This window comes from Alosa pseudoharengus, unplaced genomic scaffold, assembly GCF_046254945.1.
Source record: "Alosa pseudoharengus isolate Yale_2024_CS ecotype anadromous, Long Island Sound unplaced genomic scaffold, YU_APseudo_1.1 YU_APseudo_1.1_scf_9, whole genome shotgun sequence".
In the NCBI taxonomy this organism is placed as follows: Eukaryota; Metazoa; Chordata; class Actinopteri; order Clupeiformes; family Clupeidae; genus Alosa; species Alosa pseudoharengus.
Genome location: NW_027468881.1, coordinates 7,610,738 through 7,630,539, shown reverse-complemented (window position 1 = coordinate 7,630,539; position 19,802 = coordinate 7,610,738). Strand labels below are relative to the sequence as shown.

Genomic DNA, 19,802 nt, shown 5'->3' with positions numbered 1-19,802 from the left:
ACCATAGACAGTGAGAAGAGTGGGTGGGCCCACACCATAGGGCTGGCAAGGGAAATGACCATATGGAAAGACATACAGTATGTGGATGAAATGATGACATTTAAAATGCAATACTGCCCTCTGCTGGTCAAATGCATTTTTCCAATTCATACAAGGCTTTGAAACTTGCAACCCAATGTCCTTCTTGTACAATGTACCTCACAGGATAACTAAATATTTGAATGCTCACAGAATTCACTCTGTTGATGACTCTAATAGACAAATGCAACCAGCTGCATTGAATCTAAACTGGGTGAAGTGCTGATGAGTTTGTATCTTAATGTTTTCACGCTCAGAATCAGCTTTATTGGCCAGGTTTGCGTAAACAAACAATTTGACTCCGGTTAATCTTTGCTCTCAAAGTAAAACACACTTAACATAAACATAAAAAAAACATAAAAAAAGAGTAAAAGAATAAAAACAGGACTATAAGAATAGAATGAAGGGCAGTAGATATGTCTGTGTATAAGTAAAAATACAGTATATTTGCAAATAAATAAATAGACACTATGTCCCTGTCAAGGTTGCCAAGTCGTGGACACCTCAACTGACAGCTCAACTGCTCAAGAAACTAAATTTTCCCCCAAAGCTGTCATTTGGGGGAAAAGACCATGCCTGGGTTTTAAGTTAAAAAAAATACCTAGACCATACAATGACACAACTAGGTGTTGAGTCATTAATTAGGTTAATATAAGGTCCAGTCAATGCATTGCTGGAAAGTGCAGATACTACGAACCTATCATATAGGCTACAAAATACAAGATGGCATGTACGTGAAGGTTTCAGTCTGATTATAGCATGTTCAACGTCATCATAGAGACGCGCACGCAATTTAGGGGCGGAAAACAGCACCAGAGGGCAGCATTCTAGCAGAGATGACACGAAGTTGTTGTGCAGTAAACTGCACCAACCGCCAAAGTGATGGGTGGAAAATGTTCAATATTCCGGGGGGTTCACATCCCTTTGCCAAGAACAGAAGGAGGTTATGGATCCAGGCCATTAAAAGGGCTGATTGGGGCCCAAATGGTCCTAAAGGCGGCCAGAGTCTCTGTAGCGCCCACTTCCTGTCTGGTATGTTTCGTTTGCTGTGTTCTCAACCGATGTGTCGAGGTAAAGCGAGGTGCACCGTTGAATTCTGAGGAACCTAATGTTTTTTGTAGCCTATAGAGTAGACCCAAATATTATTTAATTACTATATCAACCGTCTCTTGAACATAGACTGTATAAAATAGCTCTGGAAGACACTTTCAAGGAATTTCCCAGATAGCCTATCTCAGGCATAGACAGTAAAAGACACATTTAGCCGTCTAGCTCCATAGACCACCATTGTTTTTGCACTTATTCGTGATCGCCCCTAGCGGAACTGCAACAGATTGCAGGTACAATGCAGTTAATAGGGAGTGATCCGGCTCTCCGTAAACGGGCTCTGGAATATCCAGATTGACGTCAGCTTTTATCAGCATCATAGTTGGCCCCACAAGGCTTCCGTTTTAACATTCCATATGTTATCTTAATGCAGAGCAAGTAGATTGGGAACCAAATAGAATGTTCAAGCATTGTTTCAGGTTTCAGGTAGATCAGTGTTCCCACGGGTCATGGAATTTTGGAAAGTCTATTCCAGAGATAGAAAATCAGGGAATTTTATCATTTTTGGTGCAAAGTCATGGGATATCAGGGAATTTTGTTGTAGCAGCTTAAAATTGACTTCCAAAACTATCCCTACCAAAATATATTAATACAAATATATTTCCACAAAAAATTGGTGTTTATCTGGTTATTATCTTTATTGCCTGCTTGAGTAGGCCAACTTTGTTTATTCAATGCTCGTTTATTCATCTCCCGCTCTAAAAAAGTAAATGATATTTGAACGCAATGTAACTGCTCTGAAATCATTTGTCGGTATATTGTAGGGGTGTAAATCGGAGTCTTCATGACGATTCGATACAATATCGATTTCTTAAGCCAATGATTCGATTATTTTCAATACTTCAGAATTCCCCACGATACGATTCGATACGATTCAATACTCAATATTTTTACATGATATCTATGAAGTTTCAAATAAATCAACAAAAGTTCGGAATGTAGGAGCAGGTATCTTAAGCCTTCGTTATACAGCCTTATGTCTTTGCATATAAAAAAAAAAAACCCACCCGCAGCTTAGGAGTAGGTAGTGCGCTTACATCGGAGCCATAGACAGAAAAAGAAAGGTCGGAGCTGATGCTGAAAACAGATAGGCAAACAAACAGGCGGCAAAATAAACACATTAATCGATACTCTTGCAGACGAATCGATGCATTGAATCGCCGGCTGCATAATCGATGCATCGATACGAATCGATTAATATTTACACCCCTAGTATATTGTACTAATCATTATATAGTACGTCATGGAAATTCAATTCAGGCTTTGTTGTCAGGGAAAAGTCATGAAATTTCACATTTGATTTAGAGTGACAGATGACAGTACGATTGAAAGGATTGTGTTACTTTAGAATTTTAAACTAGGTGGATGATCAAGCAAAAAAGATACACAATATACATACTGTAGGGTTACGTATGATTGCCACAAAATAAAAAAAATGTTAATAACGGTTAGAGTTGAAACCAAAATGACCATTTTGCCTTCTTCAGTTGATTTTTAGAAAATTATGTTGAAAAAAAGAGAAAAGTGGGATCCAACACTTTAAAGTTAGCTACAATGTGGCATACTATTGCAATAAAAAGAAAAATTGGGGTTGTTGTTCTCTGAAGAGGGCAATAAAATTGGTGTTTTTCAGGAAAAATGCTATTTAAGTTATTTATGTTTTCAAATGTTAAGTGTGATGCATTAAAAATCACTTGAACAAAAATGCAAAACTCCAGGTTGGTTTTAATGAAAAGGACATCAATGGTGGGCAAGATAGTAATTCTAATGTGAGATTAGACATCTACACATGATACTACCTCAGTGTGCACAAAAAAATAGGGTTTTGAGAGAGGAGGGGGATATTTAACAAAATGGTAGGCCAACACACAAACTGCTGGCATTTGTTGCAATTTTCTAGGTAGCGTCTATCCATGATGGAAAGGCATATCTCAGCAACAAAATGAGGTATCGAGCTGAAATTGGACAACACTTTCTCTATCATTTCTCTAACATTTTCTCTTTACAGTCTGCACACATTCTTTAGTTGACCAATGCACACACCTTAAATAACTAATTCAAACCATTTTGTCAACCTGCTTTATTTTTTGATTTGTTTAATAGCTCCTGCTTTTTAATAGGGATAAAAGCGATCGAAATTGGTTCAGTGTTGAGTAATATCAAACTGATGTTGGTTAAACTATTAACCAAACTAATATTTTCTTTTTCTGTTATCAGGAGAACCATCCATGGATTGTGATAGTCCAGATTTTGTTCCATCAGTTTTTTCTCGTTGCACCCAAGATACAACAGCAAAGATGGCAAGGTCTGTGTCATGTCATACATACACTCACTGAGCTCTTTCTAAAAACCTGAACACCAACTTACTCATGCAATTTATAAATCAATTAATTTTGTGGCAGCAGTACAATACATAATATCATGTAGACACAGAGTTTGTTAAAGGTACTCTAAGCGATGCCACTCGTTTTTTAGGCTAAAACATTTTATGTCACTTACTGCAAACATCACCTAACCAACCGCTAGCTTTCTGTGTCCTGAATACACTGTAAAAAAACATGATCTCTGTGGACAGCGCAGGCTCCAAAAACGGCAACAAAAACAACCTGGGCAAACCTACCCCAAAAAAACATAACAAACTGTTCCAGCAAATCACAGACGAGATGCGCGTTTAGGAGAGTTTCAATTGCATGGGAGCAGCACGGAAGGGAGGGGGAGGAAGTAGCGAGCTAGCTCTGTTTTGTTTGAAAGTCAACAGAAGTGACGTTACCCAGCATCGCTTAGAGCAGTGTTTTTCAACCTTTGTTGTGCCACGACAAACTTTTGACACTTAAAATGTCCCACGGCACACTAACATCCAGTGTGAAGAAAAAATAAACATACAATAGCCTAAAATTTCGTTTCGGCAAACTCCCTGATGAAGGCTTGTTTGCCGAAACGCGTTGGAGTTTTTTAAAGGTTTAAATGTAACCAAGCCAATAAATAAAGGCTTTTTAACCTTTGATCATTGAGAGTGCCTTGGAATCCCCTGTTTTTTTCTCATTTACTTTTTCCCATCCAAAGAGCACCTCAAACAAACAAATTGGAGTCTAGGAAGCGCTCCTAGACAGACATTTTTTGAATACACAGATATGGCCTTATTATGGCTTCTATGCAAGACCTGCTCAATAAAACAAGCGCCCTCTGTGTCATTTGTAGGTGACTATATCTAATTTAATTGTTGTTATGAACTGGATATTTGATGATTCTGTGAATACTGGATATGGGGCCCCCGTTGTACAATGCCTGCATACCACAAATAGTGCGATCATACAATCAATGAGAGCATGTGGTTATAAATTATTTGATGCAACAATTGCTTTTCTGGACCAGTGACTGACATTTGGCGGCACACCTGATGATCTCTCACGGCACACTAGTGTGCCCCAGCACAGTGGTTGAAAAACACTGGCTTAGAGCACCTTTAATCTTCAAATCAACCATTAAAATAGGGGGGAAATGTCATTATCTGCTGTCATTATCTGTCATTCTCCATGTTGGTAGCATGGGGGGGGTTCTGGTGGGAAAAAGGGTCATACTGTATATGACTAGAGTCACAAGATAGGATCATAATGAATCAGGCAAGGATAGGTCATCATGACTGATAAGACCCAAACAGTAAGATAACATTAGTATGTGCATCATAGTTTTTAATTGGTTGTGTTTCTGCCTTTCCACAATAAACACAATCATGGAGTTATCAAACCAAAATGGGGCCCACAGTGTTTCCAAAACACTTTGTTTCAGGAGCTCGATGTAAATGTGAAACAAAAGTGTTATGACATGAAGAAAAATATCATTGGGGATCACTTTTAGAGGGATTTTGAGAACGATAAATAGCTGACAGCCAATCAGAATCCATCAAATTTTAGATGTCGTATTCATCAATACAAGGAGAGACTTTCGTTATTGTTGGTCAGTGTAGATGCTTTTATCTCTATAGTTAATTATCTTTATACTTATTGTTCCTGGTGTGAATAGCCCATTACACTGGGAGGTGGGCATGTTAGCAAGGAGGCTAATGATAATAATAAAGCTAATGAGTGCTAGTGTATGCTTCTTAAAGGTGTTATGCAGAGTTTGTTTGTCTTATACATTTTAAAATTACCAAGAAATGCTAACAGAATGTAAAGAAACAACTGTTTTGACATAGTCAAAAATGCCTATGCTCTGTGTAGACAAAGATAATGAATGCGTAGCAAGATGGGTCATCCTAGTTCATGTCTATGAGGGCAAAGTGGAGTTCAGTCAGAGACGGGCTCTGGTTCAGTTCCCGCCTGCACAGGGGCGTGTCACTGACGTATGACTTACGTTTGAACGACTCGGTTCCACGCCAGACAAGCCAGAGTACAAAATAAACTTGGTGTACACCTTCATTAATGTTGATTTTCTCCCGACTGGAGGGTCATACTATCACGACATTCTACTGAAATAGGGAGGAGGGTTTGGAGATCATGATACTGTGTCCGAAATGTGCATCCATTGCTCAGAAAAATAAGGCTTTGACAAATTCTGGGAAATTCTAGGATTCTGCCATAGACCTCAATGTTAAAAAGAGAGCCCGATCACTGCATAAATGTGCGGGGGCGTGTACTGCTACCCTATTTGCATAAATTTCCAGGGACAGGAAATGGCCTCTCATGAAGTATCTTCGTAATCAACCATCTTTGGTGTAGATATCCACTTAACCCTTGTAAGGTGTTAATATTTTTGTTACTCAGCCAATGTTCCCGGGTCTGGTGGACCCACCACATTATTATACTTTTAAATCAATACAGGCATAACAATTTATGTACAAATACTTAACAGATGTTTACGTTAGCTCAATTACCAAAGATATAGACATCCCTTATGGTTCATATTTGCTATTTACCCCTGTGAGATCACATTTATAATCATATGATTTTTGTTTTTTTGTGAGAAAATGAGGCAATTAAATTCTGAACAAGGTAAAACAAATAGAAACAAGATGTTTGATCATTATTGATGCTTATTTCTTAGAACTTAATCAGAACAGGTGTAAGTGCTTGAAATGTAACAATGTTGTAACTTTGTGTGGGAATAGCATGTGCAGAAAGACAACATTCCTGCACACAGACACCTACACTCAGACACGCACACATACAGACACACATACACAGCAGGCCCAGTTAGGAGAACAGTTAGGTACATAGCATAATTATTATTCGGGTCCAGTAGACCTGGACACCACACTCTATGTAATAGTTATGTGTAGGGGGGTTGTACCGTGCAGTCATTAAATCTGAGTTTAAAGAAATAACAAATAGGATAATTTTCTTTTACCACACTGGTCCCACAGGCCCGAACACCTCGGTTAATGTGTTGTTTTGCTCTTTATGGTAGGCTAGCCTAAGTTTTAGGAAGGGCGAGGATTTGTTTGTTTGTTTTAAATAAATGTTTCAACTCACAACATGAGACAGCAATAGGTTACATAATGAACTGTCTTTCCCCCAAGCTTTTTTATTTGTTATACTTTTCCCTCGGAAGTCTTTTCAATAACACCACATACATCCTTCACATTTCATACTTTCAGCAGTCTTTAATAAGGCCATGTTTCTGTTTCCAAAATCAGACTTTCCAATTGTCCCTGAAGGTTATGTAAATCTGTCTGTTGTCAGTCCATAATCATTATGGCCTTGCTAGTAGTAACACTTTTGACTAGATAAGCTACCAGGAGGCCTACAAGTTGGTAGCTTACAACTTAGCTGAAACTTTGCAGGCTAACAGATTTTCGTTAGGCTACATAATAGCTACTAAGCTATCCGTTTACCGAATGTAGCCAGCCTGAGTCAAATGTTGTCAGACTAACCATTGCATTTGCAAACGTATGAAAACCAAGTGATCACTAAGCGACAACATTCAGCCTGATGCCTTTACGTTATAACTATCGACAAGCAAAATAAGGAATGGAATGTAGTGCTGGTTTATTTTCCCTCAGCTAAACCAGTAGGCTGAAGGCCCCAAAGGTAGGCTACAGAACATGTCCGATTATGGTTGTTATTCGTTTACCTCCCAAACGAGTGGGCTTACTTATAGCCTAGTTAGTTTTAGTTGTATGGAACATTGTTTTTGTTACACGCTATGGTTACATGAAACAAGGCTACAACATTTGCTAACAGTTGACTGTTGTAGCAGCTAGCAGTGCTACCAAAGAGCAGTTAAATTTGATTAATGTAACAAGACTAATATTACTATACTGTGTATGATATTAAAAACGTACACGCGAGTCGATTGCGGTTAAAAGGTATATGGAAAGTTATATGTCGCTATTACATTCGTCGAAGTTTAAACCACACCCTGAATAGCCTATCCCTTTTTACTGGTCACATTCAGCGACACCCTGTTACTCTCAACAGACATTCATTGCGCGGTAATCTATGGGCTGATTCAGTAGGCTAGTGTTTATCATTTGGTAGCCAACTGAAGGCGATGTAGCAGACATTCCCTTCCATTCGTGTGCTGTGCATCTGCTAAAGACAATTAAAGGCGTGAAATAGTAAGGCCAAATGAACACCCAGTAGCTTCTGTGACTCCACGGAAGTATTTAAGTTACTGTTTAGGGCAGGCTATTGGAGAAATACTCCTGGAAGGAATACCGAGGAAATGTCCGAGTTGAACGGGTAAGCCTCTGGACTAATATGAAAGTTCGCTCATACTTTAGCCTACTTCGTGAAGAAATGTGTTGCTGCTCTAAATTAGATTTAGGAATGCATGATTCTGAAAGCATACCATGGGCGTGTGTACGTTGGTGAATTTCGAAGCATACGTTATTTACAAACGGAAATCTAGTCAACATGTTTCACCCGCCTGGGCCGTTGTTCGGATGCTGCTGTGCAGGTCAATGTTATCAAACAGTTAATGCTGACTGTTGTGTGAGCAACAAACGGACCTATGGCTTTAGAACTGACCACGATTGACTTTGGAGCCGAGGTCCTCTGCGATTCAAGTTACACGTGGACAGTACTGTATATTAGATGGTTTATTTTGCACTTCCTTGCACGCCGTTTCATTGTATTCTTAAGTTAGATTGTCGCGTGCAGGGAAGCACTGTCTGGCTAGAATGTAACCAGAGGGCAGACAGGCTCTGATGTAACCAAGCCAGTTTCAGCACACTAAGGAAACGCTTAATATGTCCATAATTCTTATAGGCCTAATGAACATTTCGCATATTCAGCTTTCGAAGACCACAAAGACCATACACGCTTTCCAAGAGGCTTAGGTTTACCTTAACGGACATTTCTAAATGGGGGAGGAGTTCCCATGTGATAATTTTTTTTTTTTACTATTCAATCATATGCCATAGGCTAGGCTATCCTATCACCCTACACAAAATTATTGATTTTTTGGCCGATTCCCTATACCAATACGTAGGCTACACACATTTTAATTTCCTTTAAAGCAACACAATGCTGGACTTTTACCGTAAAAGAAAGGCTTTAAACTTGCATCATTTGATTGCAATAGAAGGTGTGCTAATATACAGTTGTGCATATACTTTAAGTTTACATACCCTGTACATACACATGCTAAAGTTGACTAAAAAGAGGAATAAAATATATTTTGGAAATTGATCTTAATGCTGTAATTTTAAAGAATTCTTTGTGAATGAATAATGTATTGTAAATAAATGAATGTTCTTCCTTAAAATACTGGTGCTCATACACCCATATGTCAAATTCCTATAGATGCAGGCATATTTTTTATTTTTAAAGGCCAGTTATTTCATGGATCCAGGATACTATACATCCTGATAAAGTTCCCTTGGCCTTTGGAATTAAAATAGCCCCACATAATCACATACCCTTCACCATACCTAGAGATTGGCATGTTTTTTTTTTTTTTTTCAGTTAGCCTTTAGCTGGTTTGATTTGCATTGAAAGATGATCTTACCCCATGATCACAATTGTGAGACTGAAATGTAATCATAGTCTATGTAAAACTGGTAGGGGTATTATCATGACCCATTTAATTGGTTTTTGACAAACTCTTAGTGCTAAAATGCATTGGATATTAACACCAAGGGGCATACATTTCAATTAGTCCATGGTGTACCTTTAAGGGTTTTTCCTGTACAATAACTCGGTGGTTCTTAAACTTTTTGTCTGGCGACCCCCAAAAAACATGGGCCAAGTCTCGCGACCCCCTTCTCTCAACATTTCTGGTTTCGAAATTTTGTGAGATGGTCATTGGAAGCAGAGACAGAAAATGTCTTCTCTCATAGGTAGGCTATGTCAATAAAGGCATTATGTCAATGGCAGCCTTTGACTAAAAACCTTTACAAAAATGTCTTTAATCCAGACAAATAATTTTGCGACCCCTCCAATATTTTTGGTGACCCCCAGTTTGAGAACCACTGCAATAACTAACCATTTACTGTTATTGTGATGACTTATTTGCTGCAGATAAAGGCACATTTCCTTTCATTCTACAGTGTTTCCCACTGAATTGAATTCCATTTGTGGTGGTTGGTTTGCAGAATTAACTTGAATACAACAGTTTTTAACAATTAGCACAGTGTGGTGCTAACCAGATTTAAGCACAATTTAGTACAATCTGGAAAATCATTGTGTGGTGGTCAAAGTTGATATTGTGGTGGGCCGCCACAAATAAGTCAATGTATGGGAAACACTGTTCTACCATAAATGCACACTAGATATTCACTCATGAAAAATAACCCTAATAGTTTGGCAATTGAGCTAAAAGCCCAGGCAATTGAGAATACAATTTTAGCTCCAGCGTAGCATAGATCATTGAATCGGATTAGACCATTAGCATCTCGCCTGCTAGCATCACGAATAAAAGTGACTAAAAGTGAATAAAAGATTTCTGGTAATTTTCCTATTTAAAACTTGTCTCTTCTCAAGTTAGAACATGTAATAAGACTAATGGAAAATTAAACATGGCGATTTTCTAGGCTGATTTAACATGGAACTATACTCTCATTCAGGCGTAATAATCCAGTCACTAACCAATTTGTCTGCTGCAGCTCAACCTTGTTGCTGGAAGTTAGCCTACGGGGACTATTTTCAGGTGCTGAAACCCATGGTGTTCCTTGATTATTACGCTGGAATGAGAGTATAGTTCCACATGCACACTGGCTATAAAGGATTTGAAGAATGAATTTGTTTATGTCCTGCTTGTGTAATTGTTTTTCAGTGTGAAAGAAGAGGACCAGGAAATCCCAGTTCAGGATCCCACGGTTCAGGACTCCACGGTTCAGGACTCCATGCTTCAGAACACCATGGTTCAGGACTCCACGGTTCAGAACACCATGGTTCAGGACTCCACGGTTCAGAACACCATGGTTCAGGACACCATGGTTCAGGATTCCACGGTTCAGAACATCTCAGTTAAGGACACCACGGTTCAGGAAATCTCGCATCAGGAAATCTCCCAGCCTGACACAGACTCTGATTTGGCTGAACAGAGGGATGGTCTCAAAGTGAATGTGAGATGGTCACGGGAAGAGGTCTGTATACTAACTTGAATCCACAATAGTCCAAGATTGTTTAATGCTTCTCTTTGTCACCACAAATTAGTGTTTGAAATAGACTCAGGTTAAGCAGAAAAAATAAGCTCATGTCTGCTCTAGTTATGTGATCATGTTATTTTCGTATTGTTTTCTTAAAAAAATCACATCAGGATGAAACCCTGAAAATGTTGGTTCAGAACTTTGGCCAAGAAGACTGGAAGAACATTGCCAGCTTTTTACCTGTGAGTATGAGCGCATTACAAGCAAGGCGACATTCATTTTGATCTGTTCTTTCCTCATAGTCAGTGACTACGTTTCCATGCACACCATATTCCGACTAAGGACCATATTCTGGTTATGGCAATATTCAGAATAAGATGTTTCCATGTGTAGCAGAAACGGAATATTCCCGTTTACATGTATATCAGCATATGTTGAATAAAGCAGCGAAGTAGAAGTAGTATAGTCATGATGTCTCAATTGTCTCTGTTCATGAATTTCATTCATGACCACAAAATAGGTGAATTTGGCCCAATTAGAGCTGCTATTGTTTTGCATTTTAGCCTTATAATAGGCTGCTTTGAGGGCTTTTCACCAATTCTTCATCTGTCAGCAGTGCGTAAGACCTTCGTCTTTGAGCATTACAATACTTTCACCCATGCTGACATATAAACTTTTAGGTTTTAATACATAAATTTACCTAATCTTCACTCTAGAAGTACAAACTTTTTTCCACACTTTTCGCTATGTTTGCCAAGTGTCAGGGCATCAAACCAAGCTACCAAAATTCCTTGCACGAACATGCACAGACAATTTAATATTCCGAAAAGGGCATTTTCTGACTAATGTGTTTACATGACACAATATTCCATTTAATTCCATTTCATGAGGCATATGCTAGAGCTGTTATTCCAGTTTATTTAGAATATGACCTTAATTTGGTTATGGCAGCTGGAATAAGGTGTTTACATAACTTGTGCACAATTGGAATATTGTCATTATTCTGATTAAAACCGGAATATGGTGTTCATGGAAATGTAGTCACTGCCTTTCTAGCAGTTAAAGTTGGACCTTTGAGATTAAATCAAAATATTTACTTTCTTTGTCTTCCTTTTTTTTACCAGGGACGCACAGAATTCAATTGTCACCACCGGTTCAGGAGAGTGCTTGACCCTGAACTGATCAAAGGAGGCTGGACGAAAACTGAGGATGAAATGGTCAGCATAATTTGAGTGCATGAATGCTGCAAATTTAATAGATGTTATGGGATGTTTTTCAACTAGAGTGCAGTATGACAAAATGTTTCCCTGCACATTTCACTCTGTTCTGTCTAATGCTTGTTATAAGGTCCAGCTAGATCTGGTTGGAAATAGATTTGATTGACACACCATTGTGGAACTAGTGATCATAATTCAGAAGCAACACTGTATAACTTGACATTACTGTACATTAACATATGTAGCAGATGCTTTATCCAAATTGATTTATAATAGGTGATTTAAAGTAAAGTTAAGTTATGAGTAATATTGCTTTGCCTTTAGTTTTCAAAGAGTCTAAATACGTGTAGATAGTGAGTGAAGTACATTAACTAACATTCTGGCTGTTGGTTTCCTACCAGTTGGTGAAATTGGTTGAGATGTATGGAAGTAAGAAGTGGACAGTGATTGCCAGGCACCTTAAAGGTAGACATGGCAAGCAGTGTCGTGAGCGGTGGCACAATCACCTCGACCCCGGTGTGAAGAAGACATCCTGGACCTTAGAGGAAGACCTGACCATCTACAGAGCCCACCGCGCGCTTGGTAACCGATGGGCTGAGATTGCAAAACTTCTTCCTGGAAGGTACCTGAGATGCAACATTTCTCTGAAAAAATAAAATCTCAGTTACTTTTAATCTATAAGTGCTAATGTGAATGGACATGGGCATAAGTACCAAAGTGGTTTAAATTAGCTGTGCTTAATTCTTAATTTTTTAACCCATAGCATTTACCCCCCTATTTTGAGTTTTTCCTCGAAATTGCACACCGCCTACTTACAATGGCCCTGTTGCCACATACTTTGACTTATAATCAAGTGCCTGACCTCTTTGGAAAGCTGAGCCTTGTAGAATTGTTTGGTACCAATAGATTGACTGTGTGATGAACTATCAGAGAGGGGCAAAGGGTAGAATGATAGTTTTTCTTATAGGCGGTTATGTACATCTCTAGAAATGACCACATTCTGTCCTCTTGGTCACTTGTATTGTCTTGAAAACACCACTGAGGCCCACTACCAGGTCTTGTGAATCTGTATCTCAAAGTAGATCCCTATAGGATGAAGTATGACTGTGTGGGACCCATATTTGTGTGGGCATACACATGCGTTTTGCTTTGGAGACTCCAAAAGGACCTTTGGTTACCCAAAACACATACTGACAAAAAAACTCTTCCTATACAAGAACCCCTTTATGTAGAACCATGATCTTGGTGTCAAATGAAAGGTTACACTCTGTGTCATGTTGCTTGTACCTGGAGTGCTTTGCAGTGGCTGTGCCATGAGTCCAGAGAAGCATTATCTGACCTGAAACTCTTACTTTTGCTCCTACACCTTTTGAGATTTCCATGAAAAAAGGACAAACAAGGTAATGCAGTGAACATTTGTATTATAAAATGAAACAAAGGTAAAAAAATAGTAAATATTATAAATATAAAAGGTAAAAAATGAAATGCAGTGCAAAAATTAAAAAAATAACAATACCCTGGCAAACGAAACATCAAATGATTCACATTCAATGCAATACAAATGTATGTGTTGGCAACCACGGTCAACAAAATGGAGCGTGTTATGAACAACTGAAATAGTTTTAATATTGTGTACTGTGCAGATACGCTGGGGGCCAGGAGTCCTCATAGGGCGAAACGTGGCCTGTGGTGGTATGGTGTCCTGGATGGCCGTCCTAAGCCATGGTTCTGCGTCTCCACTCTCCTGTCTGCTGCGGGAGCACCCTCTTCCCCTGCCTTGGCCTCTCCCTCTTCCTCTGCCTCTCCCCCTGCTTCTTGCAGCACCCTTTCCTCTTCTTGTCCCACTGGTCTCGGCCACCGGCTCCTCTTCCTCAGACACAGGATCCTCAGCTCTTGTTTTTTTGCTTGGCGGGGCCCAGTCTTCATCGCTGTCACTGAAACAATTGTACAGGTGGAAGTTAGACTCAGACCCACTAAAGTATATGAAAACCCTTCCCAACAACTTATACAAATTATATAAATGTGTGTACTCAGGTCAGACCTCACCCTGGACTCTCTTTTAAACACACACACACACAGCATTCTTCTTTCTTATATTCTCATATTCTTTTTATGCACACACTAGAACTGCCTAAGTAATAACTGAACAAAATTGTTTAGGACAAAAAACAGAACCCATGTCCATGTACTGTTACAGGAGAAAAACAAATCACTCACACTCTCTCTCACACACACACGGCACATTATGTTCAGCTAAATGAAAAACTATGCACTAGCGCATACCATGCACAGGCGATCACGGTACATATGTTTAGCTAAATGAAAAACTATGCACTAAACATTACAAAAGCAAACTAAACTGTATCTGTAACTGTATATGGATATAAGTAGTCTACTCACAGCTCAAAACCAGGGTCCTTCCCAGCTAAAAAGTTCTGCTCCTCCTCGGAGTCGCATTCCGAGAAATTGCTTTCTTCTCCTTCATCGATGTCCTCCAGATCATCAATGTCCTCGTGTCGTCTTTTTTTGTCTCTTTGGCATGTTTTACGAACAAAATCTTCAAAAACATGTCTCTTGCTTGTTTAGTAACAAACTTCCAAACCACTGCTTCGGCGACTGGTTATGCATGAGCATTGCGCATTGAGTTTAGCCGACAAGGAAGTAGAATGTGACGATGTGTCACATGTCTAAAGAAAGCTCTCCTCGTTGGCTACACGGACATCTCCCATCTCATTGACTCGTTCAGACGCAGCGCTATGGCCATTCAAAAACTGGTTGTCAGATTCATCGCTTACGTGACTCATTGGCTTTGATGGCATCTATCTCGACTCTCATTGGTCCTAGAGACATGTAATTGGTATCGATGGAATCAGAAGAGCCTCGTGAACACGCAGAGTACCGTAAATCCAGCGACAATAATGGAAGTCAAACCGAAATACCTAGCCTGGCGAGCCAGACCCACATTAAAATGTAGGGTCTGGGCACTCACCGTTCGCAGTGCTCAGTCCGAGGGGCGGGATAATCAAATTATAATCAAATTCCCTCTGCACGCAATAGGACGCAATAGGATATTTGTTTTCAAGTAGCAGGGAATTCAAGCCAAACCGTTGCAACTCTGCCATCAATCATTATGTTGCCCACCAAACGACTCTATACACGATTTCAATGTCCTGATTAAGTTTCGATTTCTGGAGCTCACAAGCCAACGGAGAGTTGCTAGACTAGCCCAGGCAGCAAATAAATGTAATTTGCTGCCGCTAGGGGCGCGTCTAGATTTCTAGGCTACGAAATACCTGGATTTCCGCGGAAAATAAGTTTTTACTTCGCTTCTTTCCTTATGTATCTGTTTTGTTTGCGCTGGCGTGTACAACTACTCAATATATTGGCAATAAAACAATGTAAATATTTCACATCTATGGATTCTTACGAAAATTTCAAGACCAAGCATGCTGGGCTAACTTATTGGTACGGCCATACAGACAAGTGACAAAGTATGAACGCAGCAATTTGGGGGGGGTGGCGGGGGGTATTTGGATATGTTATATATCGGGATAAACTTGTATTTTACACACGAAATATATTTTGATTCATGGAAAGCTTTACATTCTTGAGATTCTCAGCTTTAAAATGGTATATAGCATGACTATGGTAGTTCATGATAAGGTGCAAAAAAATGCATGAGGGTTGTTGGGGGGAGGTGGGGGGCACTGTATTTGCCCGAATACGGGTCACCCTTAGTGTACTGGTTAATATCAGTATTCTAATATTTTGAGATACTGATTTTTGTTTTTTATGAGCTGTAAGCCATAATCGTCAAGATTTTAAAAAATGGGGGAAAAAATGTCTGTCTAGGAGCGCTTCCTGGACTCAAATTTGTTTGTTTGAGGTGCTCTTTGGATGGGAAAATGTAGATGAGAAAAAAACAGAGGATTCCAAGGCACTCTCAATTGTCAAAGGTTAAAAAGCCTTTATTTTGTTGGCTTGGTTACATTTAAACCTTTAAAAAAACTCTGACGCGTTTCGGCAAACAAGCCTTCATCAGGGAGTCAAACGAGTCAAACGTTTTTTTCTCATTTAAAAAAATGGCTTGAAATATTTCACTTTATATCTAATGAATCTAGAATATAATATTATGAAATATTCAAATGTTCTCATTTTTTGAGACCCACCTGTTTGATACTTTCTTAATGCCGACAGGACAGACAACGCTATTAAGAACCACTGGAATTCTACAATCAAACGGAAAGTGGAAATGGGTGCCTATGAAGGGCAGGACATCGCGCCACTTACAGCTCTTGAGATCGGGGAGGTTAGAGAACACCTCTTTTTTTCCCTAAAATTAATTTCTGGGGCCAAATAGGTCTGTTCAATGTAATAACATTGTGTTTGAAAGAAAAACATGGGTTTGCTTAATTTCAGGTCTTGTGGTTTAATAAAACCCTCTTTTCCTTTTTTTTTTGCCAAAGCATATAAGCTTAACTTACATAACATGGTTTTCTCAATTGAAATGACTATTTGAATAGCCTACAAAATAGACTATTATATTTAATTGTAAACAAATAGGACAGTCCTGACTTTTCTTTTTTACAGTGTGTGATGCCATCACGCTATGTCTCAAAGTATTTTGCAGTATTTTAAAAATACAAAAACACTTATGTATTTTGATTCAAAATATGAAGACATTTCTATCATCCCAGTCAAATACAATTTACAAAACAATGCTTTGTATTTTGTATTCGTATTTTAAACACATGTATCAGAAATACTGCCCATCCCTGATTGTCTTTATTGGTGTGTTCAGATTGATTTCCGCTGCGATGTTGTTCTTGATGCAGAACCAGCATCTGACAAAGAGGAGGAAGTGATTAAGGTATTTTTTTTTAGATCTGTTTAGATTACATTTATTAAAATGCCATTTGTATTTACATGCACTGTATTGACTTACACTTGTAAGCAACATGTGTTTTTGGCTCCAGTATAACTTGACGTGTCCTATATCTTTTCTCCCATGTAAAAACGTACACTACTGTGATTGTCATTTCCATTCTAGTCCATATTGATTGTTTGAGTGCCTATGTGTCACTCTTGCTGTTGTGATATTATCGTGAGTGCTGTTTTCCTTCATGTTAATGTGATATGTAAAACTTTGTATTTTGCAGACTGCAACCATAGCACCATTGCAGACTGTGCATGTAGAGCCTGTACATGTAGAGCCTGTGAAGTACAAAGTGATCGAGAAACCTAAACCTGTGCCCAAAGCCAAACCGGCAACAGGCGTTGCACCGGTTTTGTTTGTAAAGAGGGGCAATAGCAGTCCCACAAACATTTGTGGTCAGCCTGGCTTAAGCAACAGCAAGCAGCCAGCCCGGCAGAAGAACATCACAGAGGCCATGCTGCGGATGATCGCCAAAGACATGCTCCCACTGAGCTTCGTGGAAGGCGCTGGCTTCCGGAGCTTCATGACGGCAATCGCGCCACAGTACTCCAGACCCTCGCAGCGTTCCGTCGGTCTAAAGCTGTACGACGACGTTGAGAAGGTCATCAAACCGCAGATGATCCGCAAATTGAAGAACTGCGTTGCCTTGACCAGCGAAAGTGCCATCATTCATACGACTCTGGATCTATGGTCCAGCCGGGGCACTGACCGAATCATCGCCGCACAGCTGCATTTTCTTGATGAGGACTGGAACATCCAGCGCCCCCTTGTGGCTTTCCGACACCTGAGTCATAAGAACCTGGCGGCAGCAGTGGCTCGGGAGCTGGAAGCTGTGCTCCTAAGCTACGGCCTCTTTCCAGACAACCTTGGATACATACTTTTGAACGAGGCGAAGAACACCATAGCTACCGGTGATCTGTTCTGCAGCTACAAAATCATGTGCTGCCCGCAAAGGAACGATCCGGATGAAGAGGAACTGGTGGCCTATCTGGATGACGTGCCCTCCAGCAACAGCTGTTTTGAAGTCCCATATGGCACGCAGTCGAGCTGCGTCGCAAATGAGTTGAACTCGGTGATCAAAGAAGCCCTGAGGAACTCGAGGGTCGTGGAGAACCTGCTCCTGCAGGTGCACAACGTGGTGGCGTTCTTCCGCGGCAGTGCCTACTGGAACGAGATGCTGGGGAAGGAGTGTGGCCTCTCGCTCGCCACACCAGGCAACCTCGGCAACTACCGCTGGAACTCTGTGTTCACGGCCATCCAGAGGATGACGCACGAGACCGCCTGGAACACAGTGGTGTCCGTCCTGGGGCAGGCGCGCATCGAGGCCAAGGACTCGTCCACCTCCCCACCCCAACTGAGGGCTAAACGAGAGCAGGTGCTGGACATCATGGGCCTGCTGGAGCCCTTCGAGGAGGCCATCCAAGTGCTCCAGGCAGAGGGGGTGACCTTCTCCCTCATCATTCCATCCCTCATTGGCCTGAACAAAACTTTAGAGACCAGGTCGACCAACTACAGTCACTTCTGCAAGGAGCTGCGTTCTGGGCTTCACACACACTTTCAGCACCTAATAATGCAGAAGGACCTAATTCTGGCCACCATTTTGGATCCCCGCATCAAGCTTCAGCCCTTTGATGATGCAAAGCATGAGGGTGAAGATGCATGTTTAACTGCACCATCAAAAGCTCAAGTTCGAAGCCTAGTGGCATCTGAGATCGGTGAAGCAGACATGTGCTTCATAAAGGTAGAGGAAGAAGTGAAACAGGAAGTGGATGACAAGGACAGTGGTGGGACCAGCCCAGAGGACGGTAACATCAAGCGCAAGAAGATATTCAGTTTTTTACAGCCAGCTGCCAAGGCCATGAAGTTGTCCGAGCTTGATGTCTACCTCGCAGAACCCTTGCTTGATGGTGATGCATCCATTTTGGCTTTTTGGAAAAAGGCTACTCATTTCTCGCAGCTCCAGAACATTTCTCGCAAGTTCCTGGCCATCCCGGCAACCTCCGGGGGATTTGATCGTCTATTTCCAATGGCATCTTGTATCGTGCGGGCCAGAAGGAGTAGGTTACTGCCCCACACAACGGAAAGGCTGCTACTGTACAGAGAGTCTCTTAAGTCAAAGAATGCTATAGCTTAGCAAAAGAGCAATCATACAAAACACACACATACAAAAATACCTCAAACTAATGAATGACATAAACTCATCAATTAACTGCATTGTATTTCATTCAAAACATGATTGTCTATTCATAGCTGTTTTTTTTTTTGGTTTCCATCCTCAGTCTAAATAAGCTGCCATTGAGCTTGTAGTTTCACACTCATGTACCACTATATCATATTGATTATTTTCCTGTAGCTGTAGTAATTGTTGAATTAATAATCAAATCATGAATTATATTAGGACATATTTCATTCATTCTTTGTGTCTTTGATTCATTTTCCGTCACCTACCTCCAGCAAACCTGATATCCACAGTCACAGCGTGCCCTTGACATGGACATTGTACATAAGGCATCTTGTTGAAAATTAAAATATGTACATTCTTTCAATTATTGGAACTGCATTATGATGAACACAATGACTGTAATGCTGATTTTGAAGATCACAAACTCTAATATTCTCATTTATTTTTATATTTACAGTTTTTGAGAAATATTTTTTGTAGGCAGAATAAATTATCTGCATCTAATCATGGCATTTTGTTGTGTTTATTCTCTGCATTTATTATCATTATGTTGTAAATATTATTTGAAAATGAATGCTTGATGTCTCTGATAAAATCATGTTACCGGTACTCCTTGGAATTTATGCTCTGGGGATTTTCCAAGTAGACTCCTCCTTTTAGTAGGCTCACCACTTACTACCAGTTAACTTATCCAGGGGTGCGTTTCCCAAAACCATAGGTGCTAACCTGTTAGCAACTTAGTTGGTTGGC

At 40.1% G+C, this 19,802-nt stretch overlaps 1 protein-coding gene across 2 annotated transcripts; it reads left to right on the top strand.

Annotated features, from left to right (window-relative positions):
* The first annotated feature begins 915 nt into the window (after positions 1–915).
* Positions 916–19,523, top strand: mybl2a (v-myb avian myeloblastosis viral oncogene homolog-like 2a). Of its 2 annotated transcripts, XM_076276464.1 has the most exons (9): positions 916–1,110; positions 3,403–3,490; positions 10,402–10,714; positions 10,888–10,959; positions 11,842–11,934; positions 12,336–12,556; positions 16,132–16,243; positions 16,736–16,804; positions 17,094–19,523. In XM_076276464.1, exons 1-9 carry the CDS (start codon positions 972–974, stop codon positions 19,002–19,004), a joined length of 3,018 nt encoding a protein of 1,005 aa, XP_076132579.1. In that variant the 5' UTR covers positions 916–971; the 3' UTR covers positions 19,005–19,523. The 2 variants fall into 2 exon arrangements, with proteins under 2 accessions (XP_076132579.1, XP_076132580.1); XM_076276465.1 differs by lacking the exons at positions 916–1,110; positions 3,403–3,490 and adding an exon at positions 7,519–7,865.
* Positions 19,524–19,802: the final 279 nt, after the last annotated feature.